This window comes from Nicotiana sylvestris, chromosome 5, assembly GCF_000393655.2.
Source record: "Nicotiana sylvestris chromosome 5, ASM39365v2, whole genome shotgun sequence".
Classification (NCBI taxonomy): Eukaryota; Viridiplantae; Streptophyta; class Magnoliopsida; order Solanales; family Solanaceae; genus Nicotiana; species Nicotiana sylvestris.
In genome coordinates, this window is record NC_091061.1 from 146,173,436 (window position 1) to 146,189,373 (window position 15,938).

The 15,938-nt window shown below is 36.8% G+C and overlaps 1 protein-coding gene across 3 annotated transcripts; it reads right to left on the minus strand.

Annotated features, from left to right (window-relative positions):
* Window positions 1–78: 78 nt before the first annotated feature.
* Window positions 79–14,702, minus strand: LOC104236671 (uncharacterized). 3 transcript variants are annotated; one of them, XR_713486.2, is made up of 12 exons: window positions 14,465–14,702; window positions 14,298–14,369; window positions 14,060–14,214; window positions 12,420–12,707; window positions 12,027–12,156; window positions 9,638–9,745; window positions 9,399–9,501; window positions 9,192–9,317; window positions 1,821–2,014; window positions 1,309–1,439; window positions 635–684; window positions 79–552 (listed from the first exon to the last, which is right to left on the minus strand). XR_713486.2 is itself a non-coding variant. In XM_009790648.2 (11 exons), exons 2-10 carry the CDS (start codon window positions 14,339–14,341, stop codon window positions 1,349–1,351), a joined length of 1,239 nt encoding a protein of 412 aa, XP_009788950.1. In that variant the 5' UTR covers window positions 14,342–14,369; window positions 14,465–14,702; the 3' UTR covers window positions 79–552; window positions 1,309–1,348. The 3 variants fall into 3 exon arrangements, 2 of the variants coding, with proteins under 2 accessions (XP_009788950.1, XP_009788951.1); XM_009790648.2 differs by lacking the exon at window positions 635–684; XM_009790649.2 differs by lacking the exons at window positions 79–552; window positions 635–684; window positions 1,309–1,439; window positions 1,821–2,014 and adding an exon at window positions 2,350–8,232.
* Window positions 14,703–15,938: the final 1,236 nt, after the last annotated feature.

The window sequence follows — 15,938 nt, forward strand, 5'->3', positions numbered from 1 at the left end:
ACCACTATCTAATTAGGTGAAAATTATACCTAGAAATAACCCCCTAGTGTGTAGGTCTAAAAGAACAAAACCTGAATATCCAGTGCAAAACTCATTATTCCTCTTGCATAAACTATAGTACCATTTAGTTGTTGATAATACGAATGAATAAACCATTCGACAACTTAACTTTTCAGTCAACAATAGCATACGTGTTGTCTAATAATACCACAAAGGAAAACCACCATCAAGTAGTACTCTGCATATCCGAAATCACAAAACTCCAGCACAAATCTAATCTCAGAATCAATCTACAAACTCCAAAAATCGCGATGCTCTCTTCATCTGTTTATTGCAGTCAGTATAATGTAGGTGCAACATCTTGGGATAAAAAGAATATAGTTACTGAACTTGTCCTTTTGACTTTAAACCCAGTTGTTCAAGGCGTCTTTACAGGAACGTCATCTGGGTATACGATCTCATAGAAGAATTCGGTCATATCCTGTACTTATAATGAATCCAGGAGAGCATTCCTTGCCTGCAGCTTGTTTTAGGTTCAGCTGAATGAGTTACCTGAATGTCAATCAAGTATGGGATAAGTTGGTAATGTAATCTAACGGCTAGTAGCATAATCTAAAGGGAGCGGATTCAATACCAAACGGGGACTGCCTTTGGACAGGAACTACTTAATATTTTGCAGATTTCCTTCAAAAAGGAATTAAACTGGATTATAAAGCAATACTGAAATTATCGAGTTGCCAAAGCCAATGATACTTGTCGGAAGCAATATTCAATTGTACAGTTTCAGAGTTCAAGGTTAGCATTTTGCATCAATAACTGGTGTAACATCATTAAGTCCTTTCAGGCTGTGTAGCACAAGAACAGAAAGTTTGCAAAACCGACTCAAGTCCTTTGTTCTCTCTTATTTAGCTTCCCCGTGACTGCGTTTCTACCCACCAAACTACTTTGCAATATTAGCTGGAACTTAGCATATTTCAGTTTGAACAGGTGAAAGTAAAAATGGTTGACCAGTGGCAATTCCAGGCTGCAGTCACATTGCTATAAAGAAACGAAAGAAAGTGAAAAGAAGAGGGGAAAAAGTAGACGTTTTAAATATGAAATCCATTAAGAGGACAAAATGAATAAAGAGAAAAGAAAATGGCTTTCATGCAACTAGTCCACACTCCACACTCATGCCGTGGTGCTACATCACAGCCCTACAGCCTACTACAGAGTCAAAATTTGGACACCATAACTTATCTAAGGAATGCATTCATGCTAAGAAACTTAACAAAGAAAAAGGAAAAAAGAAAAGAAAAGGAATGCTACCTCAATAATATGTATAGAACAGCCGAAGCTTGATACAAGTTCAAGAAATCGAACTCTGTTTCACCACAAAATCATCAGCAGAATAATAGTCAGCTATGAGCCGGTACATGTATGAAGGATTATGTCCACCCCTGAAACAGCAAAAGAGAATAAGCCCAGTTTCTGAAAATAAGAAAATAAAATAAAAAAAAAAAACAAACTAATAAAATATCACCTAGTCAAATTACAGATATGTTGCAAATGCTGTTATATGATTCCATATTGCCATAAAGGGAACATGTCAAAAAATAAAATATAAGAAGGTAAAATATTTCATACACTTAATAGTTTGTACTGTAAATTGATCAGACAGATTTCCCAGGTATATTTCTTCTTGCTTTTAAGTAGATTGAGTTATAAATTTATCTCATGCACATTAAGGTTGGGTTACATCACCAGCAATTAGCATTCACCAAGGAGTAACATTACATGAAGAGATACATTCTCAAAAATCCTAATAGTAAGGTACTCACGTGTCTGTTATAAACAAACTAACAAGATTTGGTGGCACGTAATCAAATGCAGGATTAACAACATGAAGTAGAGGGGAACCAGAGCTGGTCCCAAAGTCCAGGCAATCCGAGAATTCTCCAAAATCCAGAAGCTCAGCTGGTGACTTCAATTCATTTAGCAAGACTTCAGGATTGTGCGGATACAAAGGACACATCTGTTGCACAAACAAGTCGTTACACAAATGATTCTCAGTTGAAGTAGATGCAGTAAGAAAAGATATTTGACCTTAAGAAAAAAGTTCACCAATATTTATGGTCTTTCCTTCAATCAACTACAAGAATGCCAAGAAATCACTACTAAGTAGTAATGTAGTATTTTAACATAACCCATGTCTTACAGTGGTAGCATGACTTGTTTAGCTGCCTTCTTCATACTTCATGCACTCAGGTTCCAGTTTATAAGTCTTGTTTATTTTGTCCATGTCAATAGGTATGCAATTTTCTTCAAATCTAAATACCACAGTATGATGCTTCAAATCTATGATATATCTTTCGAGATGGAAGTTTTATGGTTCTTACTACTTTGCAAGGTTTCAGTGAGCATTTGTAAAATTTATGGCTCTTTATTGTAGTTGAATACAAAACCAGTTTCCTTTCCCATAAAATTTCATGTCCCAGGTTCCAGTTTCATCTTATTAATCACGACACAACTTGTGAGATATATTCATCATCTTTCTGGACTGGACTATCATAATCCCCAATAGAACAGCCATAGTTGTTGCTGGCCTACCATGACATACATAGAGTGGTTCTTTAATCATCGCTGTTAATAGCGCTATGGGCCTGGAAATTAATAGTGGCATGACTCGAACATTAAATTTATGTTTATGTTAGAGGTCCTAAGATAGTGAGGATTGAGGAGCCAAGATGTGGCATGGTAGTATAATAGTTGATACTTGGTAGTGGAGGAGACCGAGCGGCAGTGACTATGATGGAATAATATCAAAGTAAGAATATTCTCATACTGACTAGGATGGAGGATTAAGATCATTAATCCTACTGTCCCGGTGACTTCATTTAGCTAGAAAATAGAGCCCCCTCCTTTTCGAGTTTCCCACTGGATGCCGAGCAATTAGGTGGATAATAAAGTACAAATTTTGGAAGCCAAAATGTGTCAACTAATATTAAGTGTCCCCTAGTAGCCCTGGAACCAATCTTACTCCAACTGAATGAGGTGGTATGCATTCAAGCCTCAGTTCAATGCGAGTTGATTAATATTCACTAGTTGTTCAAGGCTTCAAGCTTTGACTGTGAATATAGTGGATACTGAATAAGCTTGGGTTGAATTGCAAGCTCAGCACTACTCTGAGCATTTGGCCTGAACTAGAGCTCAAACCATTGGTTTTATACAAATTTCCTTCTAAACGGGGAAACGAAAACTACAAAAAAAAGGACCATTTGTGGCACAACAAAGAATAAAAACAACAACAACAACAACAAGCCCAGTGAAATCCCACGGTGGGGTATGGGGAGGGTAAAGTGTACGCAAACCTTACCCCTACCTAATGAAGGTAGAGAAGTTATTTCCGAAAGACACTCGGCACAACATAGAATAAAAACAAAGAATTACAAAAGAACAAGTTCACAAACAATTTTTAAGAACAAGAAATAAATTAACCAATCCTGAAGGTTGAGAATTGTAAAGGTGGATATTGCATTTCTAGTTTAATAATTAATGAGAATTTCTACGAAAGCAATGTGGTAATATTTGAGCATTCCGTTTCTCAAGTACTTCCTTCTTCCCATTTGGTTGGCATCAAAGAAAAATGACTATTTCCTAAATTGGTAATGTTTACCAATCTCAGAAAGTCTCAAGCAATGTATAGGAGTGTTGCATTTTATTATTTTGAGTTTTGATGTGACATCCTTATACTCTTTTCACAACTTTCCACCATTGTGTTAAAAGTATATATTCTAAGCACAAATGTTATAACTCATTCAAATTATTCTCTTCAACTTCGTGAAGGTCAAGTAATACCTTGTCTTAAAGCAAGCATTAACAGATTCGACCTCAAGCGATCCATTTGCAGCTCTGCTGACCGAGTATTCTTAGGTCTGATGGTGTTTCCATAGTTGCAATAAATTCTAGTCCATGTGTCAATTTCAATCTTAAGCTCTTTTAAGCAGACTACGGATAAATGTCTTTGAGTTGAACCTGAGTTCTGAGAATCCTAGCAAAGGTGGATTTCCCTCTTCTTTATCTTTGTCACCTTCAATGTCTATTTGTAGTTGACAATTTTGCACCTTTCTAATTGTACATTAAGGAAATCTGGTTCAATCTCTCTCAGGTATTCTACTACAGGCTAAGCAATTGCTTTAATTCATCAGTAGCAACCAACCCTGTTACCAACTGATATGACCTTACCAGAACCTATTCCTTCCCACTGTCTCGGAAAAATCTAACACAAATTGTAAGTTTACAAGGAGTGTAAGGTTGCAGTGTCCTATGGCCATTCAACATCTTAAATAAGCCATGCCACATCTTCTTAGAGAATAAGCAAAGAAAATATATACTCCATCGTCCCAGTTTATGTGATACACTTTCTTTTTTAGTCTATCCAAAAAGAATGATATCTTTCTATGTTAAGAAAGAATTTAAATTTAAACTTCTCATTTTACCCTTAATGAGATGATTTATAGCCATAAATATATATGGGTTGTTTTATACCACAAGTTCCAAACGTCTTTCTTCTTTCTTTAACTTTTGAGTAATTATTATAACTTTTATTGTCCAAAAAAAAAATTGGCGAAAAAAATTATCACTTTTGTAGACAAGGAAGAGTGTTGGCCCATTGGTTTAGTTGAGTCTTAAGCTAGAAGAGGTCTAGGGTTCAATTCTATTTAACCACATTTTTTTTACAACAAGGCTCACACAATATTTGCCAAAAAGAAAGTCCACGCTGAGGTTCAAACCTCCGACCTCTATAAGCAAAACAATGCGCTTAACCAGCGAGCCATGAAGCCCTCTTTGTCAAGCGGTGTCATTTCTGGTTTTTTTTTTTTTGAATTGATAACTTTTGTATATATTAATAACATCAGTACATAGGTTGTACTGAAAACCAAATTTACAAGTAGGTGGTAAGTAGATGTGCTGGTGTGCAACCTAGCAAGATCCTAGTATGTCTACGATTGTCAATGTATCTTCTGTGTAAATCTGTTTACACCAAAAACAAAAAAGAAGAATACAATTGAGTTTGATCTTTTGTACTGGGTTGCTTCTATCTTCAAAACATCTAGCATTCCTTTCCCTCCAAACTGTCCACCAGATACAAGCCGGGACAGTCCTCCATCTATCTCTGTTAGTTGCTTCAACACCAGCTTCTTCCCAACTATAAAGAACTTCATTAATCCTGCATGGCATTGTCCAAGAAATATCCCTAAGACTAATAAAGATTTTCCATAGTTGGTCTGTTATCTTGCACTGTAGAAATAAATGGCTAACAGTCTTAGCGTTTTCCCCACATAGGAAACATCTTGAACACAGAGAAATTCCTCTTTTTATGAGAATATTCTGGGTTAAAACAGCCTCCTTTGCTAGTAGCCAAGAGAAACATATTACCTTATATGGAATATTTGTTCTCCATATATGCGTCCATGGCCAAGCATCTATCTGAAGATCATTTTGATTCAAAATCTTATATGCATCCTTCACCTGATAGACCCCTCTGTTGTGCCTCTGCCACCAAAGTGAATCCACCCCTTCCTGTAATCTTTTAAATGCTTCCAGCTCTTTGTAGAAGTCAGCTAATTTTGTTATCTCCCCGTCATTCAACTGTCTTCTAAGAGTGAGTTCTCATCCTTGATAACTCCACATATCAGCTACTGTCCTAAGCTGGTTTTGTGCCAAACCAAACATATCAGGGTATCTTTCTTTTAGGCTTCCATGTCCCAACCAATTATCATTCCAGAATGATGTATTCCATTTCGCTGTTCACTCTTATGGAAGATTGAATCTTCATTATAGGCCAAAGTTCTCTGATGGATTTCCACACACTAACTCCATATGATGTGCTGACTTTGTTTGACACCCAGTTATTTTCCTCACCGTACTTAGCTTTGATCACTTTGCTCCATAAAGTTTGAGGTTCTTGAGAATATTTCCATAGCCATTTCATTCTAAGAGCCTTGCTTTGATTCTTCAAATTTCTTATTCCTAAACCACCTTGTTTTTTGGCCATTGTGAGGGTCTTCCATTTAACTAAATGGAAGATCTTTTTCTCCTTATTCCCTTGCCAAAGGAAGGATCGTCGGAGTTTGTCTAGTCTCTATATGATTCCGGCAGGAATTGGGAACAAAGACATCATGTAAGTAGGAAGTGAGTCCAATATTGAGTTGATTAAAACTAGCCTGCCCCCCATTGATAGGTATTGCGATTTCCATCTTGACAACTTCTTCTCATACTTTTCAATGACTGAATTTCAGATCTCTTTGGATTTGGATCTTGCACCAAGAGGCATCCCAAGGTATACAATAGGTAGGGACCCTACTTCTCCTCCCATTATCTGTGTCAGTTGCTCCATGTTATTAACTTCATTAATGGGATAAATATGGCTCTTTCTCCAGTTGATGTGTAGTCCCGAAATTCCCTCAAATAAGACCAAGATGATCCTTAGAAACCTAAGTTGCTCCTCTTCAGCGTCACAAAAGACTAGAGTATCATCAGCATATTGAAGATGTGTGATCTCTAGACTGTTTGCCCCATTCCTGTGAACCTCGAAACCTTTAACCCATCCATTGACTTTGGCCGTTTTAATCATGTTGTTCCGTCCTTCCATGGCTATAATGAATAGAAAGTGAGATAAATGATCACCTTGTCTTAGACCTCTGTGTGCATGGAAGAAACCTTCAGGAGATCCATTTATGAGAATGGAGAATGTAACAGTAGATATGCAAAATTTCATCCAACTGATCCATTTCTGCCCAAAACCCATTTATTCTAACAATTTCAGTAGAAAGCTCCAGTTGATATGATCATAAGCCTTCTCAATATCTAGTTTGCATAGGATTCCGGGTTCTTTCTTTTTGATTCTTGAATCCACAGCTTCATTAGCAATCAACACTGCATCTATCATTTGTCTTCCTTTGATGAAAGCCATTTGTTGAGCATCTACTAGTTTTCCTACCACCCTCTTAAGTCTTTCAGTCAATACTTTTGAGAGCAGTTTGTAGAAACTCCCTATCAGACTGATTGGCCTGAAATCTCTCAATTCTTTCGCACTTGTCTTCTTTGGAGTCAGGGCTATGTATGTTGCATTGAGGCTTTTCTCAAACATCTCCTGGGAATGGAAGTTGTTGAAGGCCTCCATGATGTCGTGCTTCAAAATATCCCAGCACTTAATGAAAAAACTCATTGTGTATCCATCTGGACCTGGGACCTTGTCAGTTGCACACATCTTCAGACAGCTCAGGACTTCTTGTTCCTCAAATTTACTCTATAAAGACTCCTTCTCTGATTCAGAGATTTTTGGACTGTTTTCGAAATTGACTGTCGGTCTCCACTCTTCAGGTTCTGTGTATAACCCCTTGTAGAATTCAATGATCACATTCTTTATTCTGTCTGGCTCCTCTACTGCTTCATCTTGAATCGTTAGTTGATCAATATTGTTGTTTCTCTTGTGTGCATTGGCAGTACGATGGAAAAACTCTGCATTCCTATCCCCTTCTTTGAGCCACAGAGCTCTTGATTTCTGTCTCCATGCACTTTCTTCGTTCTTGAGGTGATCCTCAAACTTCATGAGGGTAGCTGCCTTCCTCACTGATTCCTCCTCTGTTAGAGCTCTTAATTGTTGTGTTGCCTCAAAACCTGCCAATTGACTCAGCAATTTTGATTTTTGCAATCCCAGATTTCCTTTACAACTTCTGCTCCATTCTTTTAGCTTGCCTTCGAGAGCTTTTAATTTGCAAGCTAAAATATAGTCTGGTCTTCCTGAAAATTCAAAAGATGTCCACTAGTTTCTAATTCTGTCATCAAAACCTTCCACGTTCAGCCACCAATTTTCAAACTTAAAGTATGATTTAACTTGTTCCCAGGCACCACGGCATAGGACCACTGGTGAATGGTCAGAAATCAGCCTTTGTTGGAGAGTTTGCTTGATATGTCTGAAGCTTTCATCCCATTCTTCTGAAATGAGAAATCTGTCAATTCTAGAAGCAGTCGTATGATTATCCCCTTTGAACCAAGTATAGTAGCCTCCTTCGAGACTCCATGTCTTCCATAAAATCCGAGAATTCCACCATCTCTCTGGACCTCCTCGAGCATTCCCGTTTTTCAGAAGGGTACCTTGTGACGTTAAAATCACCACAGACTACCCAAGGGCCTTCCATCAATCCCCTCACTGCACCAATTTCTCTCCATATTGTTCTTCTTTCTATTCTGCAATTTGGAGCATACACTCTTGTTATATGACATTGAAAATTCTGATAGTGTTTATCTATATTAAGTAAAATTTTCCAACAACGTGCATCCGCCTCTGTCAATAGGAAATTAAACAAAATAATGACAAATAGTCATAGGGAAATTATATTTAACATGTGTTAGTTCTCTCAATCAACTGATGAGTAAATTCGCTTTCCATTATTTATCTCATGAAAGTCAATCGCACGGTCAAACCCCGAAAAATTAGAAAAATAGTTCCATCAGAAAATAGGAGACATAAATCTTAGTCAAAAGGTCAAGGAAGGATACAAACCCTAAACAAAGAAGCGAAACATATAAAGCAGATGAGAGGGGAAATGAAACTGGATGAATGTCACCAAAATGCAAAATTGCATTTACTGATCTGCTCATTCACATCCTTTTGCATAGGCAACACTGTTAAATAGTGAACATTAACCCTTTCTTAGGACACTCCAGCTGCCGAAATGATCTCTTCAAAGTTTTTCTAAGAAATGCTCTTGACCTTTTATTGATACAAAATCAAAGCAAGACAACTACTTTCCGTTCTGCCTTAGTCTAATTATAGCACTTCATGTTCCCAATGATGCTTTTGACCAGTGAAGGCACTTCTCATGCTTATTTCCAAGTAAGGTTCTACTTAAATCAAATACTTCTTATCCATCAAAATTCAGAGGCAAAACCAAAGGGCTAATACTGCAGCATCAAAAACACATTCTAGGCTACAAGGACTGCACAGAAGATTGCATTATTTACACAATCTACACAGAAGAATTAAGGGAGGATCCATACAGCCGACCCTAACTTGTTTTTGGGACTGAGGTGTAATTGTTGTTGTTATATGGAAGTAGCTCTTTAATTCTTAAATAAAACTAGGAAGAGTAAAATACATTTATTTCCTGAAGGTAGAGACCAGTGCCTTAGTTATGCTAAAATACCTTGTGAGTGCCTGCAAGAACAACAAAAGGAACAGCATGCCTTTGAGCTGCTAGAGCCACCATGTTCATTCCAACAGGTGCAATAACCCCACCATTGGCCATGACAGCGTGCGCTCCAACAACAACCTTTTCATAGGAAATATCAGAATTCAGGCAAAAGGACTAGGGCCTCATAATTAAATGTAAGAAGTTACAGCACAGACATACCATGTTGACTCTTGAGATCATTGCAAAAATAGCAGAATCAGTGATAACCGTGGTCTGCAGGCCCCTTGCAACCAATTCTTTTGCAAGGGCATGCCCCTGATACCTTAAGTAAAACCAAGGACGAACAATCAAACTAGTCGAAGAAGCAGAATTTCTTTTTCAAAAAAAAAAAGAAGGAAATTACGGAAACTATACAGTATTACAACACTTAACGATAAAAAATAAGCCACTTCTACAACCTTGGGGCACCCTCAGCCACAAAAACCCGGAAAGATCTCTTCTTTTCCTTTGCAGCACAGAGAAATTCCATCACTGTTCTTGAATTGCCTAAAGTTAAGATTACCTCACTGGAAGAAAGTAGGAAGGGACAACAATTAATAGGTGAAGAAAGAGTTGGAACGCATGTAACTGGATCAGAGGGAAAAGCATCAAACATCGATATTTTTCAAATCAGTAAACAACTACTAGAAATAGCAAACAACTTTTCAAGAAAACTATATACTGCATTTGAAAATAACTTTGAAGTGATAGTAGGCTCCCTTTATGTGTCAGTCCTATGCTTTTAGCTTGCAGGACTGCTGTATAGGGGCTACCATAGACCATGATAGTTCTAGATAGCCACTACTAATATGATCCCCGGGTAGCGGGGAGATAATGGGTTGAGATTGTTTCCATTTTCATGATAAATGAAAATATTGTTACTAAAGCAGATCTCACCAATAGGTTTCTGAGAATTTAATTGGCAGTCCTACACGAATAGATTTATACTCGATATCAAATAACATATCCAAGTGGCAGGCTTAACATAAGACACTGGCTAAAGTTTTATCAGAAGGTCATTATAAAAAAATTCAGTAGAAGGTTATTACATTGTAATTGGATAACTAATGTTTTGAGAAAGAATTTATACTTGTCCTCCTCATTTTAATGCTCCACTTGGCTAACAAATCCACGCTATGCAATTGGATAAGTAAATATGAACTTGACAGGTCAAAAAAACAAGAAAAGAAAGAAAAATACACAAAGATATTAGTGCTGCACCAAATAATGGTGATTGTTTCTGGCTGCAACCAAATGCAAGGCAAAAACCAAGAATGCTGAACAATGAAGACTTCATATATTGAACATTTTGAGCTGGTTCTGCTTGTCATTCCTATAGGTCAATAACCATAGATAACCGACAAGAACATGGCAGTTATCAATAAACCTCAAAGGCTCAAACAAAGATAAAAGTTCATTACTTGATGCATTATAACAACCAGTTTAAAATAAATTCTAGTTCCAAGATTTTAGGCGTTTATTATATATACCCTTTGGAAATGGAAGGAGAGCCTTCAAGCAATGAGCTGTGACCCGCGAAGTACTTTTCAGTTTTCACTGATTTTATTACGCGTTAGTCCATTGAGCCGACCCCAACTAGCTGGGGATTGAGGCATAGTTGTTGATGTTGGTAGTTCCAAGCTTGCCTTAGTTATATATAGATAGGCCTCCTCCACCAAAGCTAACAACACCATGTATGACAAGATAAACTTGTGTACTCGTGGTGCTACCGTGCTAAAACTTTTCATTTCTTAGTGGTTTTTCAAAATTCAGGAATCACATGCAATGGTAAAAATTGCTTCCTCACATGGATGTGAAACAAGTATAAGAAAGTAACCTGATCACTATATGCAATAGAACCTTGAATATAGGGTCACAAAAGACTAGTCTGACCTGCACACAGAGAGGATTGGCTGTTTTACTGTTAAATCCTATGATAGAATACTGAAAGAACTGAAAGGTTTACTCAATGGCCATGGAGATGTCTGTGGAAGAGGAAATAAGAGGAAAGCACCATCTGTTTATTTTGCTCCGAATGCTTTACACAAAGCATGTTTAAATCAAGTAAACTTACAGCAGATGTGCAGTAAATGCTATTTATGTGAAGGTGCAGTGTCCAATGTCTTGGCAGATCTGAGATCTTTCACTAGCCTATTTGGTATTAACTGGGTGATGTCTAGCAATCTTATGGAAGCAATAAGCAGCAGAAGAAATTGGAAGATAAGGAAGCAGTTATACATTTTTATGGAAATAACATTCCTCTATAAATAGTTTGGATAATCAGGAAAGGAAGAAATTTTGGATGTCTTGATGGGAAAGCGCCTCAAGTATAAATCAGATGCTTACGACTTTTGGCTTTCTGGTGTAACATGAACAATGTAGATCATTTTGATATTCTTGGATTTTATTTATTGTAAAGAAAGAAGCAATATAGCCTACCCCAACTAGATTGGATTGAGACATAGTTATTGCTATTGTTATTGTTGTATAGTAGAAAGGAGCAATAGTATCTGGTGCCGTACAAAGTCCAGCACTTTTGTGGTGCTGCTTTTGTCAACATAATTACTCATCAAAGAGGGAAAAAAAGGAAAAAACCTTAATAACGGATGGCTGTTAAAACTGATTGCCAATTTGAACATTAAGTTGAATGTCAATGAAATTTCATGGCAAAACTAACAAAAATCCACAACCATCAAGATGCAAGACAACTTATCATACCCAATCAGATCTAAGGCCACACCAAATGTCAGAAATATGAAAGGAAAATAAAACTGACAGCAAGATCGCAAAGAGGGAGAAGGCAGATACTTGTGATGAATATGCTCTACTGCTTGTTCAGCAATCTGTTCATGGCAAGTAGCAATATCTTGAATAAGTTCATTAACAGCCTCAATGACATTATGCTTTAGTTTCCTGCTTGCAGTATTCTTATCAGCAGCTGCAAAGAAAATGTGAAACGAGTCACAACCTGACAAGACTCATTTCTTCTAATCCCAGTACCAATAGTTCACCATTCCCAGAACAACATGAAGTGTTTAAATGCATTCACAGCACCAGCCCAATCACACCAGCTGGTGGCCTCAGGGTAATTTGCTAACTCACTTATTAGTCAAATGTCTGAAAGATCCTCAATCAGTTTTATGTCAATATCTAACTTATCCCAAAAAAATTGTTTTACATTATGATCTATAGACTGCTTACATTTGCTTTTCCCTTCAGAATCACCACCAGAAGAAGATGTATGAGGTGCAGCTGTTGATTGTGGGATGTCCTCAAGGAGGGTCTGCAAGGAAGGTGGTCTCAAGGTGCTTCTAGCAGCAGCAGCCACAGCTGCGGCAGATAAACCTGGATGATCATCTTGCTTGAAGTCATCTTCATCATCACTTCCAGCCGATACAGCCAACCCACCAACAGCAGCAGCGGTCAAGGACACATCCTCTTCCCTTATAATGTGTAGAACTCGCCTAACAATGTTACCGACGGCGAGCTCTGGGATGAAGTTCACACGATATCACCAAAAGTTAAATTAGCAAAAGAAAAAAAAAGGACATCTAGAAGAAGAAACATGAAAAATAAAATCCTCCAGGATAAGAAATTGAAAAATTAACTACATTAATTTCTAACTAGCAATCATAAGCCCTTCGATCAAAATATTAGCAGATTTATTCAATATGATCCTTGTCCTTTTTCTTCTCTTTTGAAAGGAAACACTCACCCTAACTATTGGTAGTAACTACAGTCCAGGTATCAGCTGCTCTCATAAGAATTCTAGTCCCCAGGGTAAGTAATCCTGGAATTCTTTAATAGACTTTCCAAAATATATTTACTCTCTCACTTCACCTGATAATATTAGTTGATCTCTGTCTGGGTATTTCTTCGGGCAAAAGATGTTTAGCTAAATAAAGTTTGTAAATAATCTCCTAACATACTATTTACATCATACTGAATATTGAGCAAAAAGTTAATGAAAAAAATTGTTCTTCCAGATTTTCAGGTATGCAGAGAGAGATGACAGTGCAGTGGATCCAGGCTTCGCAAGAATTGGGTAACTATGGGATCTGAGGTTCAGGAGGAACTTGCAGCAGTTAGAGAGTGAGAGGTAGAATTCTTCTAACTGAGAGGTAGCTGAATTCTAGAATCTACTGGAAATGCTCTAAAAATCTACCACAAACTAGCCAAGAATGAAGGAGCTGAGTGACAAGGAGAGATGGAATGTACTACTAGCTTCAACAGTAACAGGGTAACTGGTTTTCTCACTACATCCCAGATTCTTACCTTTTTAGATCATCTCCTGTTATCAATTTTTCAGTTATCAAACCACTTTCAACTTATCCCAAACAAAAAGAAATTATCAAAATTGTGGGATTATATGAAGTAGAATGGTTGCTAATAATTCATATATTTGATCCCAGTAAGCAGGATCGAGGCTTAGCTGATCTAGTCATTGATATAATAACAAACATATAAATTCGAAAGATTTCTAAAGAGCACGACACATGCTCAATGTTTAATTGTGTGAACCACCTCATTTAAAAGTTTAATTCATTTAAAAGGTGATATCTTTATTTATTTATTTTTCTTCCTCAACAGGCATCCTTGTGTGAGTTTTTTTCTTTTTTTCTTGGACCAACACGTGCAACTATTTATAAGCAATGGTGAAACTCTGAACGCAAAACCTATCCTGATCTAGTACCATATTGAATTGTGTGAACCCCCTCATCTTAAAACTAACTATTAGATACATGACACTTTTATTAATTCATAATTTTAGCTTTCAATTCTTCAAATGCACCTCAAGAGCAGTAACGGAAAGGATAAAAAGGCGAAGTAGAAGTTTATACCTACTGGATTGGCAGCAATCAACTTCTCCCCAATAGTTCTGATTGCGTCAATGAGCGCCGCAGCCTGGTTAGTATGAGGAAGTCTCTGCTGCGATATGCACGAGCGTAGAACTTCCGCTGTCAATTTTGCTGTTGCCTTTGAACCCTCGATTTTCCTATTCAATACATACCAGAAAAGTTTTTACTATCACACACACGCGCGCGCACACACACAAAAAAACAGTGATAGAGGAATTACCGTTTCTTAAGCTTGATTATGAATTCATTCACTAGGGCATTCATGTCTGGCTTATTCTTGTCCAATTTACACCTAAAATTACAGAGGGAAAAACATTAATTTCGAAACAAAAAGTGTATGTAATTCGAGAATTTTGGATAATCACAGTAATTGCAGCAGAAGAGTACCGGTTTACTGATGTGCTCGGAGCTCGGGGATTGTGCTCGGCAGTGGCCTGAGAGAGGGGTGTTGTAGAGTAATCTGTTTTTGTTTGGTTTATAGATTGAAGCTGGGAATTGGTTTTCGCCTGCTAGCCTTACCAATTTGGATCCGAATGCCGGACAAATTGACGTACAACCGATGGAGTACGTTGTACAATAGCTCTGTTGCGTGGGTTTCACTTTCTTCCTTTTTGGGTTGCAAAGCAAGACAAATTTACAAAAGGGTAAAAATACCTCTGGTTAAGATAGAGAAGTTTTGTCCATCCCATGGTATTCCTTAGGTGTCATTTGGCAGAGCGTATAATAATAATACTGAATATGAAATATTAATAATATTAAAATTAATAATATTGAGATTAATTATATTATGATTAATTATGCTAATATTATTTCTTATCAACTATTTGGTTTGATGTATTAAAGGTTTTGAAAGTGCAATATTGTCTCTATACATGCTTATCCATGTATCAAAAATTATGATATTGCTAATGCCGTAGTTTGCTATGTACAAAAATAATATTGAATAAGGTGTATAACTAATTATATATAGATTGAAAAATAATAACAAATAAGGATTAATAATACCAAAGTTATACATATATATTATTTTTTCTAATACATCTTACCAAACGACCCCTTACAGCTTGTTTGGATGGTTGTTACGCATCGTTTCATAATGTATCGTATCGTACTGTATTGTATTATACTGTATTGTTTGATAAATACAATGTTTGGATAGATTGTGTCGTTTGCCATCGTTTCATGATATCACGCACCAACAATATGAAGAATAAACTTGCAATATTATAAAGAAAAATTATGATACAACGTAAAATTACTATATAAAAAGGTAGGATAAATGATAAAATAAAATAATTTAATAATAATAGAAAGTGAGATTGAGAGAAAAAGACAAGGTAACGACGCGACCACACCAAATCGGTCGTTACATAAAGTGGCACATTTCGTTGTTATGTAACAACAAATTTAACGATACGATATAATAAAATTTAAATAACAATCAAAACAAATATTGTATTTAAAGTAACAATACGATACGATACAATGGGTAACAACCATCCAAACAAGTTGTTAGTAGTACAATATTTGGATTGCAAAAGAAGGGATATTTACAATATTTACATAATAGCAATTTGTGGAAATTGACACCTTGTAACAACCTCAAATCGAGATATCACCAGCATAAAGGTTGTACATCCACCCACATTTCAATAAAAACAGAAGCTGAGAGCTCATGGTCTTTGAAAAGTTACTATCCTCTTACAAATATTGAGATGCACTTAATAGGGTGGCAAATGGGCGGGTTAGGTTGAATTTGGGCGGGTTAAGATGGGTTAGGAAAATAAATGGGTCGTTGCCCAACCCAGCCTAAAGTGTACTTGAGCTAAGATGGGTTGGGTCAAGATGGGATAAACAATAG

Coding starts and splice junctions, on each gene's coding strand:
- LOC104236671 (XM_009790648.2), bottom strand. CDS start 14,341: ATGAATGCCCTAGTGAATGAATTCATAATCAAGCTTAAGAAACG. Junction 14,215..14,297: donor ATAATCAAGCTTAAGAAACG/GTAATTCCTCTA, acceptor TGTATTGAATAG/GAAAATCGAGGGTTCAAAGG. Junction 9,746..12,026: donor GTAGAGCATATTCATCACAA/GTATCTGCCTTC, acceptor ACTTTCTTCCAG/TGAGGTAATCTTAACTTTAG.